This window comes from Bemisia tabaci, chromosome 8, assembly GCF_918797505.1.
Source record: "Bemisia tabaci chromosome 8, PGI_BMITA_v3".
Taxonomy (NCBI): Eukaryota; Metazoa; Arthropoda; class Insecta; order Hemiptera; family Aleyrodidae; genus Bemisia; species Bemisia tabaci.
In genome coordinates this window covers 548,470-564,310 of record NC_092800.1, presented here as the reverse complement: position 1 = coordinate 564,310, position 15,841 = coordinate 548,470, and the positions used below count along the sequence as shown (strand labels likewise).

Genomic DNA, 15,841 nt, shown 5'->3' with positions numbered 1-15,841 from the left:
GCCCTTCCCTCCCAGTCACTCTCCGCTGCCCCGCCGCCCATACCTTGGCTCCTCTATCGCTCCAACTCCGACGCTCACGAGGCTGCGCCCATCATTACCGCACCGCACCCGCACGCCGTCTTCTTACGCGGACTCTTCTTCGGCCATGTCGCCTCTTTTTCTCATCGATCCTTTCTCTAAGTCTTCAAAAACGTTTAAGAAGTCCATTTTTACTAAACATGATAATGCTAATAACACAAATAATACAAAAAGAGAGGAAAAACAAATGATAATCCATGCGAAAGTACGTAGGAGAGTTGGAATGCCTAAGAGACGTTAAATAAAACAAACTTTTTTTTATTTTCTTCCCTCTTCCTTTCTTTCTTTTTTTTCTTCATTTTTCTCATGTGGAAGCAGTGAAAGTAACTTCTGTTGGAAGATGATGTTGATGTTTTTTCTTTTTTTTTTCTTTCTTTCAATAATGACGATTACGATCGGCGATCAGAACCCTCGACCTTCGAAAGTTACTTAGGGATTTTCTTGCAATGGTCTTCCAGCCGCATCTTTAATGTCTTTTTTATGGAACCTGGAGAAAACTCGTACTCACAAAAAGCCGCGTACGCGCATGAATGTTACGGTCGACCTGCAACTCTTTTTCATCATCTCTATGGAGTTTGTCTTGGATGTACGATCTGATTAGAGGATAGCGACTTAAGATGTGACCATTTACGCCTAAATGGACATCTCTCTTCCTTGAGTTCAGTTATTAATGATCCCTCTCTCCTCCTCCATTGGTGCGGTTCAGCTAAGTCAAGACTAAAGCAAACTTAATTCCTACTTGAGCATCGTCAGCCGACTAATTACCCTCAACCTCCGCCACGTCATTATTGAAAGAAAGAAAAAAAAAAAGAAAAAACATCAACATCATCTTCCAACAGAAGTTACTTTCACTGCTTCCACATGAGAAAAATGAAGAAAAAAAAGAAAGAAAGGAAGAGGGAAGAAAATAAAAAAAAGTTTGTTTTATTTAACGTCTCTTAGGCATTCCAACTCTCCTACGTACTTTCGCATGGATTATCATATGTTTTTCCTCTCTTTTTGTATTATTTGTGTTATTAGCATTATCATGTTTAGTAAAAATGGACTTCTTAAACGTTTTTGAAGACTTAGAGAAAGGATCGATGAGAAAAAGAGGCGACATGGCCGAAGAAGAGTCCGCGTAAGAAGACGGCGTGCGGGTGCGGTGCGGTAATGATGGGCGCAGCCTCGTGAGCGTCGGAGTTGGAGCGATAGAGGAGCCAAGGTATGGGCGGCGGGGCAGCGGAGAGTGACTGGGAGGGAAGGGCACGAGCGGCGCCGCACAATGGTATGGCTCCGGCGGGAGCGCGCGAAACCTCCGTTTACGCACATAAAACGGCGAATATCTCGAAAACCGCACATGGGATCTTGTTTGGCCTATTGGAACTTTTGTTCATGATGACATGCTGCACAACATACTGAAGTTTCAACGCATTTGACCGAGGGCAATTTTCCATAAGAACCGTGCGGGGTCCTTTGTCATCTATCTTTGAAATTTTCCTCATGTCAATCCGATGCCTTACACTGAATGTCACGATTGGTAGATAATTAGGCCTGTCATTTACTTCATCCATTGGTTTAAGAAACATCTTCTTTGACAATGGAACATTTTTATTTCCTGAAAGTGGACGCTCCACATGCGAATTTGACGATGGAGGTCAGTTGGCTCTGAAAGATGCATGACCAATGTGAACTCTGGAGTAAGGGATGAATGGAAATGAGAGTCAAGCTTTATATCTCGACATGGAGAGTACCTTGACCTTCCAGCAGCCTAAGATTTCTTTTTTAGCTCATTCTTCAGAAGTCTCAAGGGATTGGCTCAAAGTAGAATCTTTCTAAAGGAGACAATTCTAAGGTGAAACATGTTTTCCACTGTTTTCCCCTAACTTTTATCAAAAAGATGCACTTTTTTCTCTAATGGCAATGACTTTAATGAAGTTTTTGTTCTTTCCAGAGCAATTAACCGCTGCCAGAGTAGATGTCAGTTGTTTAACGGAAGAGGCGGACCGATGCAGAGAGGAGGCAAGAACGGCACAAAACTTAGCCAGTACATTACAAGAGAAACTCACTGTTTTAGAGCAAAAGTACAATGATGTAAGTATTTTCTCATCTACTCTAAAAATTCATTATTTTAACTACTTGCCAACTTTTAGCCTTGTAATACTGTCTCCATGCTCCATGAAATATTATCCTCTAATGGCAAAAGCTAAAGGTGTATTCAAACTTCCATTTGGCATAATTATCCCAGAGTGTCTACCAGTCTGAGAAACCTGAAAAACAGATAATTTTCAGGGAGTTTTGTTAGGTCAAGGAAATGAAGAAAAATTCAGGGAATTTCATGAAAAAACTGGAAATTTGAAATCTGAGGAAAACATCAGCGCTCTCCACATAATCAAGTAGTGTCTTACAATTATTTTAATGCCCGGAGTTATGTTCTGCATAGTGAACAAAGGAATAATTTTCAATCAAAAATTGCCAATTCTTGTAAGCTGATGATTTTTACCCGAAGAAAAAAGGTTCACATTCAATGACGTTCGTAGTGAAATTAATGCCAACATTGTTTCCTTTTCTGCTCTATTTATATAACTGTTGATGTGGAAAGTCAGAAAAATTTGATTTTTTTGGCCAGGGAAAAACAGGAATAGTCAAGGAATGTTTTCCTGTTGAGTCTGTAGATGTAGATACTCTGCACTTTGCATGTCTATAATATTTTTTAAATATTTACAGGTGTCTTTTTATACATTAGCAGAGTTCTTAACTAAATTAGTCAATATTCTCTCAAAAATTTCCTCTCCTTTAATTCAATTCATCAATTTTAAAAGTACACAATGTGATAAATCATATCGTTCTGTCTCCCTCAGTGAATTTTACTCCAAATTTTTGTGGTTGTAATCCGGTAATAATTTAGTTCCTGTCCATTTTCACAGCTGACCATGTCAAATGAGGACCTAAGCAATATCCTTGGTTTTGCAAAACAAACCCAGGAAGAATTAACTACTGAATTAGCAGAATTAAAAGAGAGGTATGCCGAGGTGCTTGGTTTCTTACACGACACTCAAGAAGCCCTCAAACAACTGCAGAAAAAGAATCAGCCAACGGCCAAAGGTGGATTGCTTTACGCTTCGCTTCAGCCTCAAACTTACCAATCGGACTCATTGGCCATGGAGTTGGAAAGCTCACTTTTTTCGGAGCTCAGTTTGGATTCCGGAATCAGTACTGAGCGTGGACTGTAAGTCAAAGATTTTTTCTTTAAATACCTTTTAACAAGTAGCGAATCCTCTCCAGAAATAAGGACCCTCTTGCAAGGAAGCAAATTCAGAAAGTTTGTTGAGTCAGATTAAAAATCCAGTATTTAAGTTTCTCTCTAAAATTTTTGAAGTATTCAAAAAGTAAGTTGCAAGCAGATTAGTTAGAATTTGTGCCATTAGAGGCCGTGCATAAATTCCACAATGCTCAAGGGGGAGTGGAGTTGAGAAGAGCCTTACGCTATTTTGTTTTTATGTTTTGTAGGATTGGAACGTACATCACAAAAGCATTAGAAGGGAGAAAAGGAGCGGTAAAAAATGCTGAAAAAGTGCGTTATGTAATTTATAAATGCTCCCTTAATGTACCTAAAGTTGCATCATCAGTCGACAGGTTTGAATCATAAATAAACATCGTAATACCAATCAAATTTTGTTGAATTACTGCTTTTGTGTAATTTTTAGGAAGAATAAAATCATCAGTTGACCCTTGCATCAAATAAACAGTATCTTTATCCGAAAGCTCAAAAAAGCCATTCCTCTTCCAACATGAAATTGACAACATAAAATTCCCCTTCAAATTTGCTAATAAGTATTCTTTCTCAGTCTCTCAGTATTTTTTTTTATATTACAGACCTCATTATAAGAAAGTGTTCGACACTGTCAGATGTGCCTCACGAGGAAGTACTATTTCCAGCGGTCGAAGTTCCGATTGCAGCCCATATCCTGATCCATTGATGAAGCCCAGTCTATACAAACCTATGTCTAGTGACCTTCTAATGACATCGTCGTCGCAGCCTCGTATGAGCTCCCACTTCTCCAACTCCGGCTCAAGATCTCATCGTCTCTCATCAATAACATTAGATTCCGCAGGCTTGACTGATTCCGATTCTAGCATTGATGACTTCTACAACTACCCGTAAGTCCTTTCCTATTTTTCAACGTTTTCAAAATACTAGGTTTTATACTTTGAAAATAATTGTTTTAATAAATGTCTAGTAGTGTTAAAAAATGAAAATTATGCAATTGTGCCAAATCGAACATTGAGTCTTTTCAAACTGTAATGTTAAAAATAAAAAATAAAAAAAAAAAAAAAAAAATGTAGTTGAGGTAAGAATGAAGGGGCATCAAATGAACAGTTTAAAAATTATGCTGGAGTACTGCTGTATTAAGAGTGCATTATCAATCATTATTACATTGAATGCTGTCATTGAATAACCTCTTGAACGACATATTTGAATCTGTAAATCATCATAACAACAGAAAGGTTTTCATTGACCTGATAATATAAATATCAGGAACACTCTTTGAACTAAAAAATTTGGCTGTGTGCCAAAAAATCAGCTGAAAGATAACAAAATTTGATGGTTCGTTTCAAGAAAATCCTGGGGGAGTTGGAGAAAATTTTTGTTTCTTATCAGGGAACAAGCTCTTAAAAATCAAGAAATGAGAATGGTCAAGCATTCAAGACACCATGGTCTTTATAGCTCTTCATTTGTTGACTAAATGTAATCATCAATTATAACATTGAGCATTTTTTATGCAGGTCATCTGCGGCTGGCGTTCCTGGGATTCCTGGCTCTGAAGATTTGGCCGCTGCACTTAATAAACTTACACCCGGTGAAGTCGCGGCACGACGCCGACAACTAAGCAGCGGTGTTTTCAGTTCGCATGTCTTCGAACCATCAGAAACCCCACGAACTCCTGACTCGATCATGTCCACGGGGAGCAGTGGCGCTTTCCCCTTCGGTTTCGGCATGAGTATGAGCACTCCTTGGCGTCTTCCTGAAAAATTGCAGGTTCGTAATGTTGCGTTCCAAACTCTTGTTGAATTTCATTCATGGCAAAAGCAACCGACGTGTCAATATACTCAGAATTTAGTTATTGCTAACATTATTCAAAATATAAATGTTAAATGATCCATTGTCGGATGTCAAATCTCAATACGATGAATTTAAAAAGAGAAAAACACGCACCTTGTTTTGCAGATCTACAGACGTCCTCTTATTTTTGGTTTTTTTTTAAAAAAAATATTACATATTAGTTATAGTGACAATTTAGTTAATTTCTCTTTGCCCACTCAAGAATATCATTTGTAAATTTTGTAAAAAAAAAAAAAAAGAAAAAAAGAAAAAGAGGTAGAGAATATCAAAGATTGAAGCACGAGTTTAACTTTGAGAACACAACAGTACACTTGTGTATTTTTCCAGTTCAATCGTCGAAAAATGTACACAAGAAAATGGGTCAACGACTCAAATACCCACAAAATTCTTAAGACGTTTTAGTGTTGCCTCAACCCCTTCATCAACCAGGAAACACACAAACAAGAATGATACTAACATGAAATCAAAACCCTCAGATTTTATATTTTGTAATTTTTGTATTTTCCTGGTTGACAAAGTGGTCGAGACCACCCCAAAACACCCCAGGCATTTTATATGTATCCTACCCCTGTTTACCCATTTCCTTGTTCTCACGTTTGTTTTTCTTTGAATCATTCAGGCTATTTTTGTGTATTATTTTTTTAATCCCTGATAGGTGTTGGATAAATAGGAGTTCATCCTCTATAAGAAAATATATTGTATGTTTTCCTATGAAGCTATGCATTCTTCTCTTTAAGGAAGAAAAACAAATATATAAGCTGAGGGGAAATAGGGGGAAGCTATTAGAAGACAAGATTTTTAAAACCTTAGCAGGAAAAAGAAAAACAGAATTGTACTGATCAGTACAACTCAGATTCAAACCCTGGCAAAACTATCTCTCCTGTCCAAAAAAAAAAAAAAAAAAAAAAAAAAAAAAAAAAAAACGCGACAAATAAATAAATAAATAAATAAATTTTCTCACTTTGTCCTCAGATTGTGAAGCCCATGGAGGGATCTCAAACTCTGCAACAGTGGAGTCAGTTAGCAACACCTTCAATGGGGGGCTTACTCGATGAGAAGCCAGGAATCAAAATCCGCGGTGGTAAAGACCTAGAAGCACTTGGTCTTCACGTATTCACATTGGACGATGTTGAAGAGGATGATGAAGTGATACACCCTGGAAAGAGCTTCCAAAATTCCGGCACAATTTATACTTACACCAACAGTACCGTTATGCATCCTGATGATAATACCAGTGTCTCGGCCAGGTAAATATTGCGCTCATGTAGCCGCGTTTTTTTCTTTTGTTACCCTTGATCTTCTGCGCAAGCTTACAACTGGGACTACTTGTTACCACAACAGTTTAAGTTACAGAAGAATGCTTCAAACATTGTTTCCCAGATAAAGGAACGAATCTCAATTCTAAGGTTGTAAAATTTACTTACACAGTTCCTTTGCTCACATGATAAAGACTGCGCAGTATCTGTCCAAATTTTGTCAATTTTTGTATTTTAATAATCCATCAAAAATTTTTTGAAATTCATAAGGATAAGTGTTCATTAGTCTGAGTAAAAATACAATTGTAAAAGGAAAGGCCAAGTGAAAAGTAGTTATGGTCCTTTGTCTCGAAAATGACAACATGTCATACTAATGTCAAATGTAAAAATTTCCAACTGAATTTTATACCCAGTCTTTTTTTTTTCATTTTAAGACATGCTCCCTACCTGCAGAGAAATCGATAGGGCTATGCAAGTGAGCGAAAGTGCAAAAAGCGGGCATAATGTTTGGTACAGATAACCAAACCGAAAGTTTTACATAGGTGTGATCTGTGAATATTTTGAGACAAAAAAAGACGCTTAAAATTGTGGAACCACATCAAAGTTTCGACAGTGGAAAGTTTGCTGCTCAGAAAAACATTGTCTCGAGAAAAAAGTTTTTAAAATTTATTATATCCATTTTTAAGGCAGGAAATGTTCAAATCAAAGAGTGACTTTATTCCCTGTATCGCTATAAATTGAATTCAATCACTCTTAACTCATTTTTTAGATAAGCAGAAAGAATTTCTGTATAAATCTATAAATCCGATTTCTCCTTGCAACATAATTATGTTTTCTCCCCAGACAAATTTTCTCTATATTGTAAGATTTCTATCTCCATGGAAGGTCACATACTTGCATTGTCTTTGATGCTTTTAATTTTCTTCTAACTAAAGGTGGAACTATCACAACTAATCACTTGTTTTTTTTCATGTTCGCAGCATCGCAGGAAGTAGGATGTCGACGGCAGCCAATAGTCGAGCGAGTAGTGTAGCGCCTACTCCTTTGTCTCGTTCGCGACGCAACTCGTGTTCGACATTCTCAACTGGCCTGGGTCTTGCCAAGTTACTAAATGAGCGAGGCATTCAAGCTGCGACTCCTTCAACCTTCGTTACTCCACGTTTCTCTCCAACAGCGACCCCTTGCAACAGCCCCACGAGGTCTCGCAGCCCCTCTCCCACTTTTAGTCCATTTACTTTACCAAGTAAGTTACAGGGTTATTTAGATTTTAAGGTGTTTCTATGTGTGATGGTTTCCAGGAATTAAGGCCTCAACACCAAAAAACTCAAAACAGAGATATTGTTAGCACCTCTTAAATGAAATCTTATGCCAAAAAATACATTCTATTCTATGCTGCCACTTCAATTCTCTACTGACTTAGTCAGTTAGATCTTTTAAAAGAAAAGGTAGCTTTATTGTCTTATTTAATTGATTTTAGTCGTCAGCATAAGTTATGAGAAGTCTCAAATCTTTTTTTCCCCTGTTTTTCATAGGTTACTTAATGTCCAGTGGTGCTAAACTTCTGAGACGAACTTTAACCGGGTCATCATCTCACAGATCGCGAAGTACAAGTCGCCATCGTGATTCTACACCTGACAAAAAAGTAAGTGATCTAAGATGCATCGTTTTCAATGCAATTTTCTGGAATATTTTGTCATCGATATTTTTACAAGGGTCTCGAACAAACGAATCACATTTAGGAAAAATAAACCAGTGCAATTCCACTGTTGTTAAATTGTTGCTTCTTCATAATCATCTAAAAAGTCTCCCAAAACAGCAAAAAGTTTTTGCATCCCACCAAAAAATGGATAATTTTAAAGGAAAATAATTGTGTAAGTTTGAATGCTGAACACATATTTTGGACTTTTTAAAAGAAAAAAAGAAGTTGCACGATTTTGAAAACGCTGTAATCACGCTGGTTCCTTTTTTGCTAAATGCTATCCAAATTAACGGTGAAATTGCAGAAATGCGTTTCCCGGTTTGTAGCGTTGCAAACTTTCTGTCATGTTTTATTTTCTAAATAGAAAAATACACAGTATCATTTCTTAGTATCTCTCAGATTTGAAATTAGAAAATATTTGTATTCTAAGCCCATCCAGTACTCTGGATTATTGGTCTGTCAGATAATTGGAAAGTTTCTGTCAAATATGAATTTAAAACCTATTATTGCACCATTTAGATTACTCAAACACTTTACGCTTTTTTTTTTAAAGAAATGAGCCTACCTAATCTTGTCATATTTCACGTTTTTTCAGCCCCTAGGAGAAATTAAACTTGTAGAAACGATTGAGCGAATTGGTGTTAATACCCTAATGTCAACAACAGCATCGGACACAAATATCTCAGATATCTGCTCGCAGCTGAGCAAGCCATCAACAATCGACGCCACAAGCTCGTGCCTTGGGATTCCTGGAAAACCAGGAAGCGGAATCTTGGAATCCAGGCTCAAAAGTTTACCGAACAATGCGAGAAGGCGCCCGACATCCGGGAAGCAACGCCAAGACCTGGGCGTGGTTTTAGGGTCTGTCTCTAGTCTGCAGAAGAACGATGCTGCAAACCCACCAACAACGGCAGCTCAAAGCACCTCCTCGCCCGCCCTCGGAACGCTCAACAAGGTCTTGTTCGGGAGGAAGGGCGGTCTCCTGTAGAGAGAGGAGTTGTAGAAATCGCCTAGACTTTCTTATTTTTGTTTCCATGTTTTTAGGGCATTTGTTTTGTCGAAGGGGTGTCCAACTATCAGAAAAACAAAATGTCAGACCTACCTATTACAAATTTTGCGTGTTCCGGAAAAAATTATGACTGAAATTATGAGATTATCCCATGAGTGTTTTTTTTAGCAACAGGCGAGGTAGACTGATTAGTGATTAATTTTCTTAACCGCAAAATTTGTTTTTTTTTTCCGATCGCCTCAGAAAATTTTCGTCTCTTGGTTGTAAATTTTTGTTCTAACCGGAAAATTTCTTTTTTCATGCCATAATTTACAGTTGGTAACATTTTTTCGCGCTTACCACATTCATTAATTTCTCCCTCTTTTTTCCCCCAAATATATCCTAAATACCTGGAATATTTTTATTTATTGATCAATCACATGTGGCAATACCGTGTAACCTCTCTTGTACGTTTCAAGTTTATTATTTTTGTGTTTTAAAACTCAGAAAAAGTCAGTTTCAAAATATTTACATTAAATTTATGTCAAGTTTCAGTCAAATTGTGTAAAATTATGTGTTCTTTAGCGGAAAATTTTGAAGGATAAATCCTGTACAATCTCTAGTAAAGTAAAAAAAATTGAAGGAAAAACATTTCACAGATTCTTTGAAAAAAAATTAATTTGTAGAAATATTAACAATTATCATTGAAAGTTTCAAGTTTGTGTCAGAACGACCGCTGTAATAAATTTTAGTACACTTTCCTGATGATCAGTCAGTTAAAATTTGCCCCTCTCTTGGACGCCCCTTCCACAGCTACTATAGTTATTTAATTTGTGATAATTTTGATTAGATCAAAATATTTTTATTACTTGTTCTTATTGAACAGCGTGCGGTAAAGAAAAAATAATAGAAAATGAGATGAAGAGAAGACAAAGTAAATAGACTTGTTTATATATTTTTTACTAAAATAGAATTCCCAGCATTACATTAGTTGAGCAAAATATATTGTTAGCATAATTGTCTAAAGTTCCATCAGTTTTTAATTTTTTGTGATTTTTCTGTTTTCTATTGTTACATTATTAGAAGCCCTGTACCAAGGTTCTATTAATACTTATCCTATTTCAGACCTGTAGTTCTGTAACTGCTAATGATTCCTAACCATCAGAAGAAGTATCAGTTACCTATTACAAAGGCTTAGATTGCTCCGACTTCAACATTTTAAGAGTTGATTCCTTCAATTGGAAGGGCTCCTCGCTTCCATCCTCTATATCCAGAAGGCGCTTTTTCATCATAGTGAATCATGAAAGTATTTCAGAAGAACAAAAGAAGCCAAGTATTTATCTTAATTTTCCTCCAAGTCTGTTTCCCAAGCTGAAAGGTGAGTTTTTACTTAGGATGGCAAATAGTGGAGCTCATTATGCGATAATCTCTGGAAGAATCGAACCGATATTTTTCTCAAGGGCCTGAGCGCCAAAATTCAAGTTTCGGGAAAAACGGATAATAATTTGCTGTTGGGTGTACGTTTAATCTTTCCAGCTCAGTTTCAATAGGTATTTTTTAGACACAAACATTTTTTGGGCTTGAAAAACTGAGTGCACATCTAATGTCATAGTTTTCTCCTTTTCCCTTGAAACATGCATTTTTGCGCTTGGGTTGGTAAGAAAATTATTGGCTCAGTTTTGCAACATGAATCGTCTCGAACTTGGTTGCCGCATCGGCAAACCAGTACAACAGTGCCATTTTACTTCCGAAACATTTTTCGCTAGACATACCTTCGGATGGAAGTTTCCTAGTTCCACCTAAAGTTTTTATCCAAAGAAATTCAAGAAATGTTGAAATAGTAGCTAATTAAGTCTTTTTATTGTATTCCTTGTAATTCTACAGTATAAAAATTCAAGCTAATTATATCATCTTAATTGTTAAGTTAGTCTCTGAAGACATGATTTGTGGCATTAATGGAGATCAAGGAACAAAATTCCCTGAGTACTAGTTAAGTAAAATTTTAGTAATGCTATATCTTATTGTCGTAAAACCGTAGGCTTTTGTTTTTTTGCGATGACAGGATGAACCTGAAGTATTTAAAGTACCCAACCAAATGATTTTTTATTCTTAATTAACCGAATAACCTCAATGATTTAGTTTTTGAAATCAACACCCAAGTCATGAATGGCATTTTTAGCTTCATAACTTCCTTTGGAAAGTGCTGTTTTCACTTGCTGCCGTGGCAACTGACAATTTATCCGTTCAGCTCTAGAGTCCGCCAATTCAGCGGCTAAGTTTCGCTTTCCTCTCGCTTTTTCCGATGCTCTCTGTTAACTTGAAATTAGCCATGCAATAATAATTTTTTCATAGTCCGGGAATTCGTGCTTTTCTGTTACTTTACGATGCTGCAATCAAAGATTAAATTTTGTGTTCGTTTGATGATTCGGTTCGTCAGCTTTTAAAGGGACAAATTTTTGGCCATGATAATCGACAGTTCCGATTGTTGGCAGAATATATGACTCTCTACCCAGAGCTTTTTTAAAGGACATGAAAGCATCCGTTTTCATTGGGTAGGCTCTATTCAGGGTAGAGTTTTTTCATCATCCCTGGAAGTCAAATTTCTGCTTCATTTCAGTTTTAGTTCCTGCAGTGTTATTTTTCAATTTGAATGATGTTGTCCTTTGAAAATTGAGGATTCGAATTCAAAGTATGAACATTTGATAATTTTGGAAACAGTTATTTTTCAAGTTACAGAACGAAGCGAAACAATGTCGAGTGATACTGAAACAGCGCCCAAGTATTTCTAATTTTTATGTTGTTCGGGTGTTCATACGAGGTCTGTTAGATTAGCAACCGGATTTTGGTCATAACTAGCCCACAATGCGTCCGAATTAGGTTTTCTTGAGCTTTCCTGATAGCTGGAAATATACTTAAGAACGCTACGTTCACAGATTTTGTTTATTTTGATTAGTGTTTATTCTGTGTCATCTTGAATACGAGTAAGTCAGGTGCGTTTTGCGATTTTCATCATGCGATCATTGATGGAGCAAAGATTCAACATTAAATTTTGTTTTAAACTCGGTATACCTTGTACCGAAACTTTTGGTATATGCTAAGTAAAGTTTACCATGATCATTGTATGAGATGTTTCCACTGTTTTGAATGGGTTAAATGATTCAAAACTGGTCAGGAGTTCGTCAAAGATGAGGAGCATGGGAATCGACCCTCAACGGCAACTGACATTTGTCAAGTGAAAGAAGTTAGGGCAAAAAAGCTCGAAAATGGTCGTTTCGAGCTTGTTGAACAGAGTAATATTTCTGAAGGCTCTGTACATACAATTTTGATAGAATATGTAGACACGCGTCGAGTTTCAGGTACATTTGCCCCTTGATTGTTGTCCGTTGAACAAAAATCCAACCAAATGTCAATTTCCCTTTAGCTGCTTGAACGTTCCAACAATGATCCTACATTTTTGGATAGGATAATTTTCGGTGACAATACTTTAGTGTACGGCTACGATATGGATACGAAACTCCAATCGTCCTTGTGGGTTGAAAAATATAGTGCAAGACCGAAAAAAGAGAGACAAGTTCGGTCAAACATAAAAATCGCAAAACACTCTTGAGGTTGCCTTACTTCAAGCCACATACCAACAAAGCTGATTAGGATTTTTCAAATTTGTGAACGTAGCGTTCTTAAATATATTTTCAGCTATCAGAAAAGCTCAAGAAAACGTAATTTGGACGCATTGTGGGCTAGTTATGACCAAAATCCGGTTTCTAATCTAACAGACCTCGTATGGTATTGTTAGGCACTGACTCTAGTTATAGGGAGGTTTAACCAAACGGAATTGTACACAATGAACTCTTACAGGGTGGATATTTATTTTATGTCGAAAATTTTTACCCTTGTGAGTTTTTACTTTGGAAAGATTTGATTGTGCTTCTCTCAAGGGTTATCGTTCCTTGGAGCAAGATGTGTGCTTTCGTGCCATTTGCGCTAAAGTCTTGCATTGTTTTACTAGCTTCATTTCATGTTTGCAATCACTTATGATTCCTTCAAAAGTTTTAATCCATAGGTTGTAGGTTTCGGAAGACTGTTAGGTTAGTGTATCTCTAAGTTTCCTTTTGTTGATGTTTTTGGAATTGAAGACTTGCTCACTCTTCGGAAAATTTTGAACGAGAGTTTCTTCCTTTTTCTGTAATTTTGTGCTAACTGCCAGAGCTTAATGTGTGTGTTTGATAAGCCTTTTTTCTAAGGTGCAAAATCAGAGTTAAAGACTTTGGTGAGCATGACGTAAAATTTCCAAACGGTTAGGAATCATCTTCCATAAATTTTAGCATCCATTCATTGCGATGTGTCCAATTAAACCTGGTGGATTTGAAGTTGGATTTCTCAAGTTTTTATGTTCGCTTCTTTTATTATTTCCATCCGTCAGCTTCTCTTTTTTCAACCGGAGAGGAAGAAAGAGTAAATGAAGCTAATGAAAGCATCTGATAGCTAATTTTATTTTTTGACGCCATTCCTTGCTAATCTCTTTCCTGTTTCTAATTTGTAACGTTGCTTCAGGTTTGTATAACAACTTTCCTCTTGCATATGACTCAATCAGAGTATCCCTGTGCTGCTTTGTCGACCAAGAGCGTGTAATTTCTTACACTAGCAAATCTTTTTAGAACGTTTTGCCTGAGATAAACATACTCTTTGTTTCTTCCTGAATAACTGCCGTAATCTAGCTAGAAAATCATACTTGTGTATTATTCTTCTTTGCTAGATAAAAATGTATATACTTGGTGTCAAAAACTAAAATTTATATGCACAGGTCAGCCAATGCTCAGAATTGAGTGCAATAATCATAGAAATCTTGCATTTAGGTTGATCCACGTTATCAAAAATTTTCCTGGTTCAGTCGCTGCTTTGAAGACTGCAAGAGCAGTGCGATCAAATCAAGAAAATTTTTAGAAACTGTTTGATAACGCTGGAAAAATTAAATTATTCACTCAAGTATACACGGAATTATTTTTGCCCGTGAGTAAGAATGTGTTCCGTAAAACATCCTTTGTCTGAAACTTGGCAACATTCTCAGCCTGAGATTGGATTTTTCAGTTTTTGGGGTCCAACATATGTCCCTGATATTTGATGGCATTTATTATTGAATGCTCTCTCCAGTGCTTTTGATGCTTCAGACTTGTTTTGTCTCCTCGTGCCCTAGTTTTTGAATGTCACTAATGTACCTCAAGTTTATTTTTCTATAGACTAGCGTGGCTAAATAAAAATACTATTAATTTATTAATGGAAATGTTACCATTTTTGGACTTGATGCTTTTCGGTCGAGTTCAAAGTTGTATCATACTTGTTTTCAAAGTGCTATTTCGCCATAAGAATCGAAGAATATTTCTGTGTAAGTGTTCCATAAATCTATTCTGAGTATATGTAAATGTTTGCCCCAACTGTACAGAATTGTTAAGTTAGGTAATGAAACAATTTTAAGCTAGAATTTTTCCTTTAACTTTAGAAGAATCAAGAAACTGGAAAGATGAATTTTTATTACTTTTTTTTCTGCTAACGGCCACTGATGAAATACTTGTATTACTAAATTTAGGGAGTTCCGACCCGCCTACCTCGTAACGCCATTGTACTGTAGGTCACTATCCTGTAACATATGAAAACCAAATGGCATAATTCGAGCTCTCCTTGAGCTTTCTCCTCCCTTAAAGCGTTAAGTATTTTATGAATGGCCTGATATAATTATGATAATTCTATTTTCCTTTTGATCCCATGCCTTAATTTACTTTTTTTCCACAATTTTGCTCACAACTATGCGTAAATTTTTAGTGATACGGGAAGAAATTAAAAAGTAATTGGGGAGAAGCTTCATGCTAAATTTGTATCATCATTGGTTTTTCTCTAGTCTCTGTCTGTCTCTATCCGAAGCGTCTGTTATTTTTTCTTTAGGTGCTTGCTACTTGTTTTTATTGTTATTGTAACAAATAATGTACTACTAATTATTTTATTTATTTTGTTCCATAATTTCAGAAATCCTCTGAAAATAAATTCCTTCTAATAAATAGAATCTGAATTTCCTCTTGTTTTTTTCATGTTCAGTGTTAAGTTTAGGAAAAACAAGGAGTTTCATCGTTGAATTCATCGTGTGAGAAGCTATAAGTTTTTCTTGAGAGATTGTAATGGACCAGTACTTGATCATATCGCAGAATAATTGAAAATGTGACTTTAATCCAAATGCTTATTCTTATGTCTCAAATTAACATAGATAGGGACTGACATCATCCACCGCGTAGGTGTATATTGCCACTTTCTCCCCCATCTATTATTTGTAATACAGTCGTACCCTATAATAATGTTTTCGAAGGGGAATCTAAAATAGAATGTTGTTTCCGGAAAAATGTTCTTTTGAGAAACGCTATTATAGGAAACAACTGACTGAGACTCAAAGAAAATGAACGTTGTTCATTTCAAGGAACGTTATAACAAGATCCGACTAAAGTTGCGTATATTACTGAAATTACCAAGGTGGATAAAACAAATCTAGGCACCAACAAAGTGGGGCTGCCGTCTATGGTGATTTTCACAAGAAGATATCTCTGTCCATGTGTGGTGTAAAGTTGTTGCGATAGAACTGCATTTATTACTTTTATCCAATCTGTGCAAATTGAGTGTTTTTAAATAATTCTGGAATATGAGCAACTGATCGATTCTCAACAAATGTTCATATTTTC

At 36.4% G+C, this 15,841-nt stretch overlaps 1 protein-coding gene across 10 annotated transcripts in view; it reads left to right on the top strand.

Moving 5' to 3' along the window:
- The window catches only part of milt (trafficking kinesin-binding protein milt), a 104,622-nt gene extending 89,435 nt beyond the window's left edge, over positions 1–15,187 (top strand). For all 10 annotated transcript variants that reach the window (XM_019054703.2, XM_019054696.2, XM_019054702.2 and 7 more), the window contains 8 exons: positions 2,012–2,151; positions 2,985–3,286; positions 3,934–4,218; positions 4,846–5,098; positions 6,155–6,429; positions 7,419–7,681; positions 7,971–8,080; positions 8,733–15,187. In XM_019054703.2, the coding sequence (XP_018910248.1) occupies positions 2,012–2,151; positions 2,985–3,286; positions 3,934–4,218; positions 4,846–5,098; positions 6,155–6,429; positions 7,419–7,681; positions 7,971–8,080; positions 8,733–9,125 (2,021 nt within the window). In that variant the 3' untranslated portion in view covers positions 9,126–15,187. The remainder of the gene's footprint in view (positions 1–2,011; positions 2,152–2,984; positions 3,287–3,933; positions 4,219–4,845; positions 5,099–6,154; positions 6,430–7,418; positions 7,682–7,970; positions 8,081–8,732) is intronic.
- The last annotated feature ends 654 nt before the right edge of the window (positions 15,188–15,841 follow it).